Consider the following 15,141-nt stretch of genomic DNA (forward strand, 5'->3'; position numbering starts at 1 on the left):
TGGAACTGGTCTCAACGTTTCCTTTGAACAAGAAAAATATTCACTAAATATATTTTAAATTATTCATTGTTAATTAACTAACAAGGTCTTTATCGTTAATTTATAATTATATATATATAATATTTTGTTTCCATTCTCTGATCTACATTTTATTATTATAGTGAGTTTAATCGTGACTAGTATCGATTTAAGTAGTCTAGATCATTTAATACAAATTAAGGTACATAATTTGAACAGGAAACAGTTTTCGATTGTTATTAATAGAGTGCAGACGAGTACTAATATTATCTTCTCTGTCGATAATGTAGGGAACGACATGTTATTTAATAATACAAAATATAGGACTTTGTAATAAGTTGATCAGATTGGTGGTTTGAAAAGAAATTTCTTCAACTATTTACCGGTTTATTGTTAAAAAATAAATCTTAAACATATATTAATTAATATACAAAGAAAAACCATTTTCTCACGAGTTTCTCAGAGTAATGTATTTTATAACAAACTTGTACAATCCTAGTAACATACATCCACATAATGGAAATAGAAAACTCCGTGTTTCGAGGTGGAAAGGTGTCAAACATTAGAAACTTACAATTAATCAAAAGTGCATTTTCATGTATACGTGTATATATGTATGTATGTATGTGTGTACATGTACATAAGTGTACATTATTTTATAGCAGACAAGTCAGTCTTAAAAAATAATACGATGCTAAATGTACATGATAAAATTACTATGAAAAAGAGACAACATTCTATGCCACAAATTTGTTTAAGATGATTATGTACGATCTTAACTTGGCGATTATTGTAATTAAAATTCTTTATTTTAATTTCGTAAGGCATCGAAAATTGCATTTATGTACCATTTAAAATTTATATCATATAAGTAAGAAAACCCATAACATTTTATGCTAAATCATTTTTATAATTTTGATCTAGACCATTCGAATGATTTTACAATTTTCTATATATTAACTATTATTAAATACGCTTCAATTTGTTGTTTTCTACCTCTTTTCTTCATTAAGTTCATTATTCTGTGCAGAAATTGTTAACGACATCTTCGAGCGCGAATTTTGAAATTCATTGATATGTTCTTGAGCACCTTGCACTTTTAATTTACAACTATATACTTTCTCTCTTTATTTTGAACACATTGTATAGTCTTTTAAATATATCTCAGTCTAAATATTTGCTTCGGTTGAACTATTTTTTGCCTGGTTAGGCATGTTATATGCATATCTATTTCGGCATTGTTATATATTTCTATCTTTCTCAATTTTAATATTTCTTTCTATCGCTACAATATGGCCTCAATATTTGTCTATATTGAAATCAGTCACTTTTGTATACAAGGTGTTCTAATAATCATGGTATAGGAAGGGATACTACGTGAGTCAATAAATCGAGAATATGGAATGAAATTTTTTCACATGGCACTTTGTTTTCAATAAAATCAAACTTCAAAATTCGATCATGTGAACTTGGCTAATTACCGGCTGGTTATGAGTAAACAGTCAGCATTTATTCTACGTGAAATAAGTTAGAAGCATAGAATAAAGTTTCTCCGTTTATAGATTGTTGGTTTTTATGAATTTTTGTATTTTTATAAACATAACTATAGAAATAGAACTTAAATAGGAATTTGTTTCATCTGCTAAATATTAGAATAAATATTCTATTTTGGATATTTTACGCTAATATAATTCACATTACTGTCATTTGCTTATCATTCTAATAGTACATTCAAAATCTAACACCTGGCCTTATATTGCACTTCAAATATTATAAGTGCTTCTCTGGAAAACTAATGATTCTGATTTATATTCACTTACCAGCTCACCAAAGGTATATTTCTGTATATCGTATGCATTTTGTGTATTTTTGCGCCTCCAAATTTCTCATAAATGCATAAAAATCCGCAGTATATCCACTTAAGACCACAATAAATTTCATTCAACATTTTCGACTTATTTTCTATCTTAAAATCGCCGCCTTATTATCATTGTGCCATGATTTCTAAAACATTCTGTATAAACATTATTTCTCTATTTTACAATCGCATAGCGATCAGAGTACAGGTACAGTGTGATAATTTTATTATATGCAATAGTAACAAGAAATTGTCATTTCATCTGACACTCGAGTGCTTTGAGACACTTGATTGTGTTCAATTTTTCATTATTCTACAATTCTATTGTTATAATAATAAAATGCTATAAAATATGTAAAATGCTGTAAAAATAGAAAGCAAAATATTCAGGTGAAATTACAATTTAGTGTTATTCGTCACCACTATTAAATAATTCTCCAAACAGCACATACTACTACCAACTGCGCAAAGTTGTTCTCCCGCGAAAAAAGTAACCAATAACAACCCAGTGCGGGAGGACAGAAAAATTTCAAATGGTCGTTTGGCGCTATAAATTTTTAAACAAATCTATTGAAATTGTTATGCAATTGATATTTGTTGATTTGGAATAATTATTAAACATATTATTCGTCACACATTGGATATCACTCATTCACGCAACTTTTTTCTATGAAGTACGGTATTCTCTTTGAAAATACATTGCCTTGCGTTTGCATTTTTCTCCATGTTCACTCAGGATGATTGTTTTATCAAATTCTGTTTTTCGTTCTATTTTAATATTATTGATAAAGAAATGAATACTTTCCAAATTTTTCACTTTGCATTTTGTATTTCAGTAACATGTTTCAGTGAAAAGAATTATAACTGAAAAATAAAAAGTGCTTAAATCTATTTTCAAAAAGAACATGTGAGTCGTAACGTATGTTTTAAATTTATTACTTCACTATCTATACGTAGGTAATATGATATAATATAATATAGCAGACAATATATATAATAATGTAGGTTCGGCTCTATCAGTCTTAACGTTAATAATGAACACTATTGTTCGTTGTACAATGAGGTAGTTCGTTCCGTGTAATTATGTATTAATATTTCGAGGTAGTATTAATCCATGTTATTATGGATTAATATTTAGAGGTAATTCATTCGTATGTTATTATGCATTAATATTTAGAGGTACTTCATTCGTATGTTATTATGCATTAATATTGAGCAATATTGCAGCTGTATCCCAGGGCCATTGATCAGTAACGCTAATGTATTCTTATAATTAGCAACAAATTAACAGCGATATCATCAGTCAATAACACGAAATTATTCAAAGTGTATAACTCCATCCTTTTTTTCTCTTTCTTTATGCTTTTTCAGAATATATATATATGTATGTATGTATACATGTATATAATATATAGTTTGTATATATAATCTATGTCATAGTGACAGCATTTAATGCTAAAGATAGAAAATCTCTCTTAAAAGAAAAAAAAGAATTAAAAACAAAATTATTAAAACAATATACAATCTCTTCACCTTTTTCTTTCACGCGGCATTTATATTCTATAAAAATCAATGAAGATTATAAAATATTACTACTATGTAGATTGCTAGATGAGAAAAAAACGAGAATATCGAATCACAATGATTACACTGAATTAAAAAAAAACAAATATATATATTCAATAGTTCAAAAGTGTTTAAAGCTTAATGCGATTCGAAATTAGTTTGTGAAATCTTGAAGATCTTTCGCGTATCATCGAAAGCCAGTTTCTGCGATTAATCTGATTAAAACGCATTTCTTCAAGACTTCACAAATTAAAATAAGCTAAAAAAACAAAAACATATATATATGTATATATAAATGTCGTCAATTTCATTAAATATTCGAGCAAGAACATTTGCAAAGCTTTTCTTCCTTTTCACTAACAACTTTTAATGAACTACTGATACTTTCTTTTAAATTGTTAAAGTACGTTAATATGAGAAGGCACTATATTCCTTATTAGCATTAGGCTTTAACAACTTCGGAACACAATCGTTGATTATACTTCAGTCTCTTGAACTCATAACGCATGAATCAGTCTTGTGCAAGGTAATCTGAGAAGAACCTCATATACCAGATTCCTTATGTATATACGTATGTTCTATGACTTACTTTTGCGACGACACTCTATTATTGATCCCTGAGTCATTTGTTAAACGTTGACTTATTTAATTGGCTTCTGTTTGGTTGCGTCTTTTAATCCATTTATATCGCCTTGTTGCTCTCTCTGAGGCACACACACTTCTGTGATTGTCCCTAGGGGGATCTCCCGTGAAACGAACAATCAGATCATCGTCAAATATAGAATAATTTTTTAAATTCGTTATATTACGAAGCTGGAACGTATTTTCGTTTCACGGGACACTACGGATACTTGCGTATAATTTCTTCTAAAATCCAATGCCCTTAAATTATTTGGAAACTTTTCGAACAGTTCCCATGTGATAAAGGACTGAGTAATAGTACGTTTAGTATCTGTCAGAGGTATAGCCTGGTAATCATGAGAGGTAAGATAGTAAACCTAGGTTAATTGTGACTACACGAATCAGAGCCAATATCCTCCTCGTCCTTGATCACTGAGGTTGGTGGGACTATCACACGAACATCCGACTTACGACTTATAGAGAGATCTTCGACTTGATCTTCGTTGTTCTGCTGTTTCACGGAATGCACTATGGGGCTAGAGGTACAACGACTGGCGTCCAACATCTCCCGGTCTACAAGACCGTCTCTCGACTTATATGTATCGAGGATAGATCCAGAACCCTCGATCACACTGCCACTCTCGTTCTCGTTTTCCGAGAGGGCACCGCTGTAGATGTTGCCATTTGCGTTACCACCGATTCCGTAAGGAAAACAGGCGCCACTACCATTCGAGCCACGTTTAAATGGTCGTGATGTTGTGATTCCTAGTTTTTTCACCTTATCGTAAAGAGTTCGAGAGGGTACTCCGTACTTACGTGCCGCCTGGAGGGCACTCATTCCCGAACGTACTGCCTCGATCGCAGACATTATGTCGTCCCTCGTGTATTGCTTGTACCGTTTCCATTCTGGCTTTTGCGCTGGTACGTAATTAACCATCCCTGTAACAAAAAGTATTAATTGTGTTTAATATTTGATTTATGATATACATATACATTCTTCTATATTTAATGACAGTAATATATAGAGTAATAGCAAAACTTTGACAGTACATTTTACAGGTATATTCAAACACAAAATGTTATATAAACATAAATCATTTAGAACTTCTGTCAATTCCACGCTACTGAACGTTTTTGTGTGGATAATTTTAAAAAAGAAAAATATATCAAACAGGTATTAATACTGAAGCTGATTGGTTCATTAAAATGAAGCAAACTCAAAATAAGTTTTATAGTAGAACGTATTAACAAAGTTTAGCGGCTAAATCATAAGAAAATTGAATTTTTTATATTAATTTCTTTTCTCTTACCTGGTTTAATGTCTGGAATATATGACTGTGGCGATGCTTGCTTATCGTCTTCATCCATTATAGACACATCAGTATAAGGACTATGTGCAGGATCCCCATGAACTACATCCGTACTACTGCGTCTGTCATTCTCATTCGAGGAGCCATTACTGTTGCTTCTGAACTGATTTTCGTGGCTATCCGGGTGCAAGAGGGGAATCCCTTGGGAACTATCCGCGTGACCTTGACCCAGCACCGTTCTGAGAATCGGCGTGTCTCTGTTCATTAACATATTTGAGAGTTTCCTGCGTTTCAATGGAGAAGTCTCAAAACCGGTTAAAATGGATGATGACCCGCTTAACATGGCAGAATGTTGATGTGTCGCCGTCTGGTGACTGGAGCTGGAATGAGTGATAGGAATCCCTGGTAGAGGCCACATTGGCAGCGGTAAACGGCTACTTCTATCAGCTGGTGATTTGCCATAAATATCATAAGTAGTCCCCGTAGAATGTGGAGGAGACGTATGATCACTACTGTGAGCTGCGCTGCTGGTTGTACTGGTGCTTATGGCTGGAGGAGGTGACATAGAGGTTTCAACCTCGTCACGACGACCTTGGGGGCCATTTTCTTCAACCAACCCTTTCACCTTTAGTACTTCCGCGACTTTTAATAACCCAGCCAATTGCTCTTGAGCCACGTTTACTTCGCCTCGGTACATATACTCCAGGATGGCTTTGATCTCAGAATACTTCACGTCTTTCAATACGACGATAGGATGCTTGCATGGCAAGTCAATGAACAGAGTTTGGAAGTAGGAGGAACATGCTGCTAGGACCATCTTGTGGCATTTGACAGACGCGCCTCCGTCAACTGCCAAAGTCACGTCAGTGAATGCCTCATTTTGCAGCAACTCATCGAACACTGTCAGTAAATTAGAGCGGTGATTGTTCCAACGCAAACAGTACTGCTGCGAGGTACTCGCCATCTCGGTTAACTCAATCAGCAAAGCGGGTTCTGAAAGAAATTGCGAATAATGAGGTTAACACTAATTAATTATTTACTATTATATGATTGGAACTGACTAATAAGCATCGAACACGATTAATTTTTTAATTTGTAAAATTATAGAACACGGTAAACTGGAATTTACAAAATAAAAATGTAAAAATGTTTTAGGAGGTGCTTTTTACGCATCCTTTAACAATTGAACCGCTAATTGGAAATGAAATTCATGGGACATAATGTTTTACGAGGTATGAGTCATGCTTGTGAAACTACCCTCATTTAACAATCGGATACTGCGCATGTGCAAGACGCGTGTTATGCTATAACGCATATACGGAAGTTAAAATTCGAGCAACATTGATCTTGCGATGAATAAATTAAGCTTTAGCGAGTAAAAACTAAGAAATAAAAAACACGTTAAAAATATGTAAACAATTATTATTACAAACATTATTATTAATAAAACTTACTAATGATTGACAAACATTAATCCACGATGCATACTACATGAAATATAAAATATTGTAAACATTGATAATGACAAGTCTACGTACGTATATAACAAATTAGAAAAGAATCTATTAGTATAATTCTGAAACATCTATGACATAGTATTCCGAAGACTTACATTTCCAAAACTCTGGCGTAGTACGGCGAAACTGTTCAAATGGCCGCCGAGTAGTACGTTAGGAGATGTACGATTAGTTAGCATATGTGTGCACTCGCATTGGTAACTCAATTTCGTTGAAGCCAGGCGACAGAAACGTTGCCGTAAAGAATCCAACCCCTAGTGACTGCACATAGCGCGCGGAAGCGCGTGTATACGCGAAACCGCCGATCAAAGCAAATCTCTTCACATCCCTTTAATCTTCACCAGTAATAGCCAATCATTTTGCAAACAGATCATGTACACGGTCTAATTTACAAAAACAAAATTCACCCACGAAAGTTCTTATCTTCGTCTTCTACTGTCGTCTTGGTTTTATCTTCTATTGCTATCCAAATGTTTGTCCTTGTCTTTCTTAACATGTGTATTGTTCGATATTTGTATATCTTCACTAAAGCTTTGTTTTCGCAATCGTCACATTAGTTTCTTTCGAGGTTTGGTGCATTCCTGATGATGATTATAGTATCTTTGAAAGCAACGGTGTCGCTAGTCGATACGATACGAGTGCACACTCGTAGCAAAAGCAAGCTTTAACGTATTTAGAAACCCTCTCCCACGGCCTACTCGGCGACCACTGACGAGTCGTGCGTGGAAGACGCACTAGGCCGAGCTGGTCATGGCTCTCCTCGCATAGGGGTGTTCATACGTGTGCGTTCGTGCTTCGTCTGTCGTCATTGTGTGCGTATATCCAGTGGCGTAACTGACGTCCCTTTATGCGAAATATTCTAGTTAGGACTTTTAAATGACGTATCATTAATGAATGAAATGCATTAGCAAGAAATGAACGGTACCCGAGAACGATTAACGCGATTAACGAAATAACTTTGTCCAACAGAAACGAAATAACTAGGCGATTAACAAGTTTGTTTTAATGAGTAGATTATGCGAACCATAGTCTGTTCGTAACGAAATCTGAAGAAACTAATGTTCCATTGAATCCTTAGATATTTAACTGCAAATCTTGCTAGTTTTCAGAAAGTAAAATTTGTCGCATCTAACTATATATTTGATTATATTATTGTATTATTAATAACAAATAACAATTTGCAGTATGCTTCTATCACTACTCATTATCTATTCATTAAAGATGAATTAGTTTCAGAAATGAGCCAAATTGTATAATTAAGATATTATGAATGTAATTTTAAACTATGATAGTTTATATTGATAATGACTTGCAATTTTAATTTCATATTTTCTGTAATATTATACTATTTTATTGGTGTAAATTGTGCTATGTAGTATTTATACTATTGAAGTTCGGCTTCAAAGGGCGTAAAAAAGCTAAAAAACATATAGATGGCAAAGTTACGCCACTGAATAGCACGCACAAGGAGTCTTGCAGAGGCATCGTCGCCCCTGGTTGCATGATCGGCCAATCACACTGCGTCTAGGCCAATATCCTGCGGGGTACGATGCATACACATCTAAGTGGTGCATGCTTGCACGCGTGTGCGTGCGTGGATGACTATGCGGCATCGTATGTGTACACCCACGTCTTTCACCCGCGTATCAGCGCTAGCGATGGATATTAGATTCCCTGTTTCTCGCAAGTTTTCGAGCAACGGCTCAACTTTTTTATTTCCTCGAAATTTTTATCATGACTTCTCTACCATTTTGTATTTAAAAATTCTTATTATCTTGCTCAATTACAAAATTGCCTCTTCGTATTAGTTGACACTGTATTGTTTCAATGATCCTGAAATGAATGAGTATTTTATTGTAGTATTCCTGCATGAATATATTTCATTGGTATATAAAATACAAATTCATGATAATATGATGAAAATTCTATTTAGAAAGCAACAAATATTCAGTTTATTTAAGCCTTCCCTGCCTTTACAACATTAAACTTCATAAACTTTAAACTCAGTCTTCTCAGTTTACAAACTAATGGAGATAGTTAAGGAATAGAGCGACAATGTACCTTTTAGTAAAATTAAGAGATTTGTTGCAAATCTTCCAGAATTTATACGTATAGATAGAGAGATACAGATGTTAAAAATTGTGAAAACTGAAGAGGCATCTTAAGACCATCACTAATTATCAGTGGACTAATGTGCGGCAAGGTACGAGAAACCTGCGTGTCTATATGCGTTCCCGAAAATTGTTACCACGCCCTGGCTTCTATGCAACTGTCGATTGCGCTTGCGTCCTCTTATAAAATCTTCCAAAATTTTTCCCATGTTCCTGGCAAATCAAACCGCATTTCATCGTAACCAGCAGTATAACTTTCTATTCTTCGATTCAACTCTTTCTACTTTGTAATAAATTTATAGAAGTCCATTTCCATAGAAAATTAAAAAAATAGATCTACTGTGATGATTGCAATGAAAATTCATATAGGGAATAAAATAGAAGGCTGAATGAAACATAGCTAAAAAAGCTTGCCAGTTCTCTCTTCTCTCCTTTCCCTCACGAACAGACGCACGTGGACGTCGTTTCCTGTTTACTAGGGCTCGCGAAGTGGCGCATTAAGAACGGGCCGAAAATATGCGGCTCGATTCCCACCTTATCTCGACCAGTTCGTACAGCAAAAGAAGAAGTAGAGACGATAAAAGCGGGGCACGATAAAAGAAAATCGTTTTCCTGCGTGCTCGCGTGCACGTATGCATAGTTTTACACTGACATCGATAGAATTGTGAATGTGTTAGTGAGTGCGCCATCGGACGAGACCCTTGGGCGAAGAAAAAGACGAAGGAAAAGGGGGAATGCGAAGCTGTTAAGGTGAATCCTTGTATACCGTTGCGCCATCGAAAAAATTCCATATTCGATGTCGGCTGAACACACCGACCTCGACTAGACTCTTTCTACTTCCACATAGTGAATTGGTCTTTCGTGTTAATTTATAAAATTGCTATGTTCGTTCCTCTTTCAATAGGATATCTAAATCCAAATCTAAATTTATCTTTCAAAAGATGTCTAAAACTAGAGAACACTGTTTTAATTGTCTATTAATATTATTAATAATTTTCACTCAGTCGTCGAATATCAATGAAATGGAGAATTTCTAAATTTAAAAAATTAACAAAATCTAAATTTCAACTACGCCATTTATAGAATTACCTAAAAATTGAAGATTTGCAGTTTATTGTACAATTTGAAGTTTTCTTTAAATCATAAAGTAAATTGGAATCATAGAATTGATCTTGGTTTATGCACAAGGCATTTTGGAATAGTTGCGGTTCCATTTAATAAAACAACCAACCGGAGCTCCAGATTTAGCAGCCAGCTTACTCCCTCTTGTCTCAGGACGACCAGATTTTCACTAAAAAAACGCAGGACGAACGAAAAGCCATAGGCTGCTTCGTGCGTTCCGAAGGAGCCATTAAAAAGGAAGTTAGTGACTCCTCGAATAGAGGAAAGAAAGAACGAATAGGAAGAACATATTAGTGATAGCTATAGCAACGTTGCACATTATCTATCGTGAGCAAAGCGATGATAGAGGGATACCAACTGTTTGCTTATCTACAGATAGCATAGAATTCTTGATTCGGTATTCTTGCGTATTTTGTCGTGTCGTTCTAAAAATATTACTCTGACTACTTCTTCTTTCTTCTAGAAAACAAAGAGATAAAGGTTGTATAAATAATTCTGATAATTTAAAATAATATTAAATTGTGTTGATCTCCGAAAATGAAATAAATGAACCATTAGATATACACATGTGCATCCCACTTACGTAAAATACACAGAAGAATCATGTAGGTGTAGGCTATCTGTAAGGAAGGGAGCTTTACATGGATCTAGGCTGGTCTCATCTGAAAAGGTGCATGCAAGCGGCTTTTCAATCCCCTTGAGGAACCTGTTTCTCTTCACATACGCTTCTCGTCCTCCTGACTTCTCTAGAAAACTGTCTCGAAATTTTGCCTCAATCGTCTGAGCGAAAGAATAAAATTCAAATTCGTAGAACGTGATTATGTCATTAAATGCATATCAAATTATCTTTATTATTTAATTGTATCAAACTTAAAATGATAAACTGCTTAATCCTTCAATATAGAATCATTTTTTCATGCCATCTGATTTTAGAAGACTACATTAAAAAAGAACATTTTGCACCTTACTAATAAAATTAATTATTTCTAGTAATTATTTTTAGTAATAGTACTTTTTAATCATTTCTGTTGCTCCGAGATAGTACTTGTGTTCTATAGAAAGAAAGGATGCACATAGAATTACTCGTGGAGGCCGATGACACAGGTGAATGGGGCGTTGCACCCGGTAGCTGCAATGAATGGCCATGCAACAAGGCAAAGCAGATCTTGAACAGTAGGAACAAAGTGTACTCGGTTACACGGAATAATTGCACTTGACGCCGGAGGGTACCCACTGGACCAACAATACTTTCGCTATTGTATAGGCAACAATGTATCAGCAGGTAGCCGATCATCGATCGGGGATCCCTTCGGTCAATGGCCTTGCAATGCACGCCGAGGCCTTTACATGCATCTGTACGAGGTGTTAATGTAAGAATCAAACCCTTCTCGCGTGTTTATTTATTTGATAATAATTCTCGTTCAATACTCTTCTGATCAAACTTCAAGCTCTCCTCTTCTACAATAATAATACTCTAATGGTATTCTTCTATAGTAATAATATTCTATTTACGCGAGCACATTGGGGGATGGAATATAGTTCTAATTAGTGAAATGGAATTCTATGACGTTATTATAGAGTCATTCCTTTAGAACTCTAATCTGTTTCTGAAAATTGCTGCATAATCTAACCTGTTAAGATAGATTAAAAATTTAAATAACTACAAATTAATTCGTGTTCTAATGTTTGGAAATAGATATTATTTTTGAATGGTAGGAGTGGTAGTATAACCATTGTAAAACAACAGCCATTTTGATCGTCCAGTGGATTTCTATGCATCAGTGGTTAGAATATCTTCAGTGTTGCAATAAAAAGAAGCACAAGTAAGGTGTATGTATCCCATATGCAGGGCCAAGGTTTATCTGTGGTGGACGAGTGTCAGTGGGTCGACACCCGCAAACCGGTCCTGATCACGTGGAATGTGAGCCCGCTGTGCGATGTTGCCACGTATATGCATGATTTCCCAAAAGTGCATCTACCGTAGGCCTACTGCACGCAACACGCGTGCACGCACGCACGGTGCCCTCCCCTCTTACGACTTTCGTACGATTTCGGGAAAACTGACTCCAAAATCCGGGTTTCACAAACCAGCCCCTGAAATAATATTCAGATGTTAGATCACTGCATTATATACACGTTGATATAAATTACATTTGTTAGCTTCCTTTTATTTCATTTATTTTCCCCTTTTTTATGCTTCCAACCTCGTATTTTGTCATAATAGCTAAAAATTTAACTTTGTAATTGATTTTAAAGTTGTATTATTATATGATCCTCCTTGCGCAATTAACCTAACATCGATAAAATCTTACAAGTCACAAGCCACACTTTGACAAGGAAACAGATGAAACTTTATTAATAAATTTTACAAATTACAAATGATCTAATTATTCCATTGTAAATGTAAAATTTCTAAATTACAAAAAAGTAAGTAATAATATAATTAGCAACTTGTCAATTCACTAATATTATTAGGTGATAAATTATTATACAAGAGAGCCCTGAGTCCTGGAATGGATAGAAAAAATATGTACGTTCTATTTCCAGTATTAAAACAGAATAATTTCTTTACCAAATCAATAGACTTTTAATAGATTAAAGACTGGAAATAGAATTTACTATAAAATGTAGTGGAAAAGAATTCCTATTGTCGTTTAAAACTGAATAAGTTTTACCAGTATTATTAACGCCAAAAACCAGCTCTTCGAGTATTTTTTTAGGAAAGAAGAAAGATAGGAATACCATATTTCATTTAGAAAGTGGCGCATAATTTACGCATCTATGCGCGCGCTATTCCCGCTCGTTGGACAACCCTACCCTTCAAGGTCATTCCTTTTCTATTCCTCTGCGCCCTTTTTATGTCTGCCCGGATGGAATAGAAGAGTTTTTATAGCGGTATGTCCTTGGAGCTTGACAATGCCGGTTTCCTGTATGAGGCACCTGTTGTATCGCTGCTCTTTTCTTCGCCACGCCTAATGTGCACATCCGACGCGATCGAAGAATTTATTTCTCTCTTTTTGCCTTCTTTCTTTCTCCTTTCTCTTCGACCGTTACTTCGAGCCACAGTCAAAAATAACCGGAGACTAAGTGACGGAGAGTCCTTTTTAACATGAAGAGAACTGTGCGAAAGTGTGGAGGATGGGATGATAAGAATAGCACATAGCTATGGGGGAGAGACATTTTGTCTAAACTATGATCCCCTGTTTTCCAACTTTCGGTAATCGAGAAACTATTTTCCATGTTACAAAACTTCGACGAAATTATCCTTAATCAATAATTAATCCTATAAAAATTTATCTAAATTAATAGACTTGCACATTGTAAATGGATGGATATGAAACAAAAGTAATGAAAGTTTAATATGTATATAGTAACTGAGCATTTTATATAAATTGTAATTGGGAAGCCCTACGCCAATGCATGATTTTCCTAATACCAACATTTCTCCTGATATACGTTTTTGTGCATCATGGCGTCTCCTCCGGCGAAAAAACTTGGTGGCCGAGCGATTACAAGAGTGTGATGTAATCCGCGCGCGCGCACTAGTCAGGAGGTCAAAGAAATGCCCATAGCTTGTTTTGTACGCGGAGAAGAAAGTCGTTGAACCAGATCGCCAGAGCATCGACCACGGAGTCGACGGCCGGTAAGTGGAAGTCTCCGCGAATAGAAACCTGTTTCTCCTTGATCGCGTGTTCCACGCCCTTTCTCCTGGTCCCCGGTTCCCCCAGGAACGGCCCTTATGTATGTTACAGGGTCAATCTTCGATAAAATGTTGCGGGCTAGGAATGAGTAATAAGAGCTTCTCCTGCCATCTAAAGGGAGCTATGGCTAAATTCCGTGAGAAAGGTTAGATTATTTTGTTTCTTCGAAAGGGCGTTGCAAATTGTAAGCTTCATTTAGGAGTCTGAGAGGATCGGTATTATTAGTGGAAACTGTAATAAGAAATATATGAGTTAATAGTGAAACTATATAATGATAACCAATGTGTGATAATAAGAACTATTATTGTATATTTATATTATTAATATTATATAATACTATTTTATATTATATGATATAATACAGTTTTAAAATTTCAAATATTGTTAGTCAATCCTATATTACCAAAACTGTCTTCTTATTTGGTATTAGAGCTGAATATGTGTTTCTTCATACTTCTCAAAATTTTCAAAATATTGCTTGTCACAATATTAGGACATTGAATATATTAAAATATTACTTGTTTTTATTTTTACTTTATCAGCTATTCTTTCAGCTATCTTTGGACCTAACAGGCTGTTTTCATTTCTAGCCATGCTATATAAAAATCGTCTGAACTAACATAAACTAACACTGAAATCAGAAGATTTACAAAAATGTACTTACCATATGTTTCTTGTGTAACCTTCATATGTAATATAAGAATATTAACATTGCATTATAGTTTCAAAATAAAAACGTAGATCTAAATATTATCATAATTTCTTTACTCTCTTTAAATCATTCTCTAATCTTTCAATTTTCGAAGTTTTTAATTAAATTATTTTCATCCAAAAATCCAGAGGTATTTAACTAAATTTTTACTTACTCAATCTGATGTAATGTAAATCTGAATAACGTGAATTAATAATAATAAAATCTTCATTCATTTCTGGAGTCAATTTTTCAAACTCTCCATGCGAGATCAAGATGAAAGTGGTGCCCCGGCCGTTATTTACGAAATATTCGATTTCAAACCTCTTATCGATTCGATAATCGGAACCATTTTCATGTTTTTCAATAAAAATTATCGAAATTACCAAATCCTAACCTATATGATATAACCTCTATTACATAATATGAATAAAATTAGAATCCACTTTGTTTCCTTAATTGAAATACTTAGAAATGAGAAGATTGTAGCTCTCCTTGGAAAATTTAAGATTGATCTGAATTCTGAGATTTTGAAATGTTCTTTTTGAGTGCCTAGTTTCATAGAGATGGCGCTCAAGTTAGGTTACTTTAATACAGTGACCTCGATCCGTGTATAAAACGTCGCT

General features: G+C 34.5%; 1 protein-coding gene and 1 long non-coding RNA gene across 7 annotated transcripts; one reads left to right on the plus strand and one right to left on the minus strand.

The window, feature by feature from the left end:
* Nucleotides 1-470: 470 nt before the first annotated feature.
* On the minus strand, nt 471-14,837 carry LOC126874784 (protein tramtrack, beta isoform-like). 6 transcript variants are annotated; one of them, XM_050637206.1, is made up of 6 exons: nt 12,275-12,420; nt 8,952-12,217; nt 6,986-8,723; nt 6,828-6,860; nt 5,374-6,366; nt 471-5,002 (listed from the first exon to the last, which is right to left on the minus strand). In XM_050637206.1, exons 5-6 carry the CDS (start codon nt 6,335-6,337, stop codon nt 4,446-4,448), a joined length of 1,521 nt encoding a protein of 506 aa, XP_050493163.1. In that variant the 5' UTR covers nt 6,338-6,366; nt 6,828-6,860; nt 6,986-8,723; nt 8,952-12,217; nt 12,275-12,420; the 3' UTR covers nt 471-4,445. The 6 variants fall into 6 exon arrangements, with proteins under 6 accessions (XP_050493163.1, XP_050493169.1, XP_050493168.1 ...); XM_050637212.1 differs by lacking the exons at nt 6,828-6,860; nt 12,275-12,420 and adding an exon at nt 14,691-14,837; XM_050637211.1 differs by lacking the exons at nt 6,828-6,860; nt 12,275-12,420 and adding an exon at nt 13,564-13,700.
* LOC126874813 (uncharacterized) lies at nt 6,269-6,524 on the plus strand. The gene is made up of 2 exons (XR_007693025.1): nt 6,269-6,390; nt 6,481-6,524. It is a non-coding gene; the product is annotated as an uncharacterized LOC126874813 (long non-coding RNA).
* Nucleotides 14,838-15,141: the final 304 nt, after the last annotated feature.

This window comes from Bombus huntii, chromosome 16 (genome assembly GCF_024542735.1).
Source record: "Bombus huntii isolate Logan2020A chromosome 16, iyBomHunt1.1, whole genome shotgun sequence".
NCBI lineage: Eukaryota > Metazoa > Arthropoda > Insecta > Hymenoptera > Apidae > Bombus > Bombus huntii.